This window comes from Grammomys surdaster, unplaced genomic scaffold (assembly GCF_004785775.1).
Source record: "Grammomys surdaster isolate TR1022 unplaced genomic scaffold, NIH_TR_1.0 126109, whole genome shotgun sequence".
Lineage (NCBI taxonomy): Eukaryota > Metazoa > Chordata > Mammalia > Rodentia > Muridae > Grammomys > Grammomys surdaster.
Window position 1 is genome coordinate 3,338,003 of NW_021620917.1, and position 3,908 is coordinate 3,341,910.

The 3,908-nt window shown below is 48.8% G+C and overlaps 1 protein-coding gene across 1 annotated transcript in view; it reads right to left on the reverse strand.

Annotated features, from left to right (window-relative positions):
• The window catches only part of Sdk1 (sidekick cell adhesion molecule 1), a 620,720-nt gene that overhangs the window by 173,154 nt on the left and 443,658 nt on the right, over positions 1-3,908 (reverse strand). The window contains exon 18 of the mRNA XM_028756035.1: positions 3,415-3,607. Coding sequence (XP_028611868.1) covers positions 3,415-3,607 — 193 coding nt within the window. The remainder of the gene's footprint in view (positions 1-3,414; positions 3,608-3,908) is intronic.

Here is a 3,908-nt window from a genome sequence, read left to right on the forward strand (position 1 = left end):
CCTAGAATCCCCCAGTGAGGGGCTGGGGTGTGGCTCAGTGGTAGAGCTCCTGCCTAGAATCCCCCAGTGAGGGGCTGGGGTTTGGCTCAGTGGTAGAGCCCCTGCCTAGAATCCCCCAGTGAGGGGCTGGGGTGTGGCTCAGTGGTAGAGCCCTGCCTAGAATCCCCCAGTGAGGGGCTGGGGTTTGGCTCAGTGGTAGAGCCCCTGTCTAGAATCTCCCAGTGAGGGGCTTGGCTTTGCAAGAGTTCTTGACTAGAATCTTCCAGTGGGAGGGACCACGAGTCTGGCTTTTATGGCATTATGAACCCTGCGGGAGCCACAAATGAAGGCTAGGGCCAAGGGCAGTGTCTGTTCACCTGACCCAGAAGTCTAGTTTCTGAACTCTTCCCTCCCAAGGGATTTTTTCAGGGGCAAGAGAAAGTTCAGCAAAAGGCCTGTACCATAACATCCTGCCTTAGTGGTAAAACAGGAGTTTGGAGAAGACCATGCCCTGCTCTACATTCCTCTTAGCTGAGGACCTGCTCTGGCCAGGAGGGGAGCACCCTCCACTCAAGGTGCCTTACCACAGGCTCCCTTGCAAAGCTGCTGGGAACACACTGAAGCTTCGGTGTGAAGTCAGGGCTCTTGCTTGGCCTTCGGGAGAGGAGGCCATAGGCTCTTTCCTGCCTCCCAGCAGCCCTGCCACACAAGCAGCAGCCTGTACCTCGCTCTTCCCTGGAACTATGACAAAACCCTAACACAACTTATGAATTTTAAAACAGGTACAGCCTCAGAGAGCCTTCACAGGGGGGCTGAAACACAGACAAACGCCACTTCTCTCAGTGGAAGATGGTAAAGAGATGCTGTCAGGACCATGTCACCCTCCCTCGACTGCAAGCATCCAGAAAGACGTCCTGACGGGTTTTTGAAGTGGCTTGTTCCTTTGCGATCGATGTCGTAGCAGAGGAAGCGACTGCTCCTTTTATATTCCCAGTGCTTCTGCTTCCTGGATTCTTGCCCAATTGTGCCGTCCTCTAACTCTGTAAATGTCTAGCTTTCAATTGATACTCTTTCTCTCTACTGCAACCCTCGTCCAGCATGTTCCCACGTCACTGGGGCTCTGCAGAGGGCCCAGAGCTAGTGGCTTATGTCTGTGACACAGCAGAGGCTAGTTGCCAGCTCCCCAGCCCAAACAAGCTGCACCCCAGAGACAACTGCAACCCTACCCTTGATATTACCTCCATGAGAGCTCTCCATCCTTCTAGAAAGGACAAAGAGGCCACCTGCCTACTAAAAATGGCAGCTCAAGAGCAGGGGAGAGGTCTCGGTTGAGGATCTGAGTTCTTATTCGATTTCGTTATGTTCTTTTTCAGTTTTCCAATTTCACATATGTATGTGGCTGTCTGCATGTTTGTCTGCCCGTTTGCATGCGTGGGGCCATCATACACATGTTCAGGTGTGAATGTGTGTGTTTGTATGTTTGTGTGTGTGAGTGTGTGGTTTTTGTGAGTGTGCATTTGCATGTGTGTTTGTGTGTGTGTTACCAAGTGTATGTGTTTGTGATGTATGTTTGTGACTGTGTGAATATGTGTGTGTTTGTGGCTGTGTGAGTGTGTAACTGATCTGTGACTGTGTGTATGTTTGTGACTGTGTGTTTGTGAGTATGTCTATGTAACTGTGTGTGTGCTTGTGGCTGTGTGTATGTCTGTATGTTTGTGACTGTGAATGTGTATGTTTGTAACTGCATGTTTGTGACTGTCTGAGTGTGTGTGTTTGTGAGTGTGTCTATGTATTTGTGACTGTGTAAGTGTGTGTATGTTTGTGATGTGTGTCTGTGAGTATGTCTGTATGTTTGTGACTGTGTGAATATGTGTATGTTTGTGAGTGTGTCTGTATATTTGTGATTGGGTGAGTGTGTATGTGTGTTTGATGTTTGAGTGTGCACATGTGCATGTGGAGACCCAGGTCGATGCTTGGAATCCTTCTCAATGCCCTTCTAACCTAGTCATTGAGGTCACTCTCTCAATCAAACCCAGAGCTTGCCCACATGTCTAAGTCCCACTACCTGACTTGATCTGGGGATCCTCTGTCTCTGCCTGCTAAGACTGGAATTACAGCAAGCTGCCACACTCACCCAGCATTTCTGTGGGTTCTGGGGACCCCTCCTCAGGTCCTCACACTTGCCTGGCAACTGCTTTAACACAAGTCCCAGGATCTGAGTTCTAGGCCCAGAATCCACTTTTAAAAAGCTGGTGTCCTGCAGACATTTATGATTCCCAGTTCTTGGGGCAGAGACAGGTGGATCCCAGAGACTTAGTGCTCAGCCAGCCTAGCCTAGAGGGTAGCTCCAGGGTCATGAAAAGAACCTGTTTCAAAAAATCAGGTGAAGTGACTGAGAAAGATATGGGACCTACACACACACACACACACACACACACACACACACACACCATATAGAGACAATGTGTCTCAAAATAATAAATAACTGTATTTTGCTAAAACATGGATCTCAAGTAATTTGGTTAACTTTTTTTCCCCACTTGACATTATATCATGGCAATCTTCCCTCAAGTGTTTTGAGCTCAAAAGTTTGGGTGTTTTTAATAGCTACAAGATATCTTTTGCATGACCTTTTCCCTCTCTCCCCAAATTGTCCTCATTTGGGACATCTAATGCTTTTCACCGGTTTTCATTGTAGATGTCTATCATGAGGCTCCTTGGGGTTTTGTTCGTTGTGTTAGTTTTTGAGAAAACGATTTGCTCTTTATCCCAGGCTACCCTCAAAAGCCTCAGAGTCCTCCTGCCTCAGCCTCCCGAGTGCTGACATAAGGGTATACCAGTGTGCCCAGCTAGGGGTGCCCTTGCCTATGGCCTTGTGTGTTCCTATAACTACTCCCTCAGGTACCTTCACCAGACAAGGTATCCTTGACACAACAGTTGCTGAGAGCAGACAGGGGCTGGTGGGAACTGACTGAGTGGGGGTAATGCAAAGCCAAAGTCAAGGGCAGAGACGGAGCCTAAAGCAAAGCTCCAGTGTGGTGGAGAAAGAGTGGGTGGAGAGCCATGGCTGGCAACCAAGCAAAAAAGTCAGGGGATTGGAATTAAAGGTCTGAATAATGACAGCCACACTCAGTAGGACTGAACACAGTATGTCTACTCTCTCCATGAACACAGTAGGACTACTCCCTCCACTGTTGTCCCCAGAGCCTCTGTGTTTGAACAAGGCCCCTCCCACATTCCAAGGGTTGCCTGCCCTTTTGTCATTCATCCCATTCAGGGATACACTGGCTGGGATGACTGCCCTGTAAGTGCACTGAGCTACTGGGGGCTTCCTAGTGCCAGCTGCATTGTGACCCTGTATAGCCAATGTCATGACTACCTCTTGTCGGTGGTCCTTGAGAGGATAGGCTCAGACACAAGGAGAGGGATACTCACTGTCTTCATGGGTCCTCACGAGCTGAGGTGTGCTCGGAGGCCCATCCCCTGGGGTGGTAAAACACAGGACAGATGTGAAGTAGGCTGTGAACTTCTTCAGGTTTGTTATGTACCCATGATGGATTCCGTGGAAGTCAGGAGCAATAGTGACCACAGTGACAGTCTCAGGAGCATCTGCCGGCCATGCCAGGAGCTGGTAGGGGAAGGGTTAAAAAAAGACCCCTTTAAACCGCATTTCTTTACTCAGCTGTTGGTCACAATTATATTTTACAATTAGTCTGTCTTTAAAGAAAGCATAGTCACAATTCAGTAAGTCCATAATTGCCACATCATTCCTCCTCCCACTTTTTTCATATTTGGGGATAAAAAAAGAGCTTTACACATGTTAAGCAAGCACTCTACTTCTAACCCACACCCCAGCCCCTCACTGGTGGATTCTAGGCAGGGGCTCTACCACTGAGCCACACCCCAGCCCCTCACTGGGAGATTCTAGG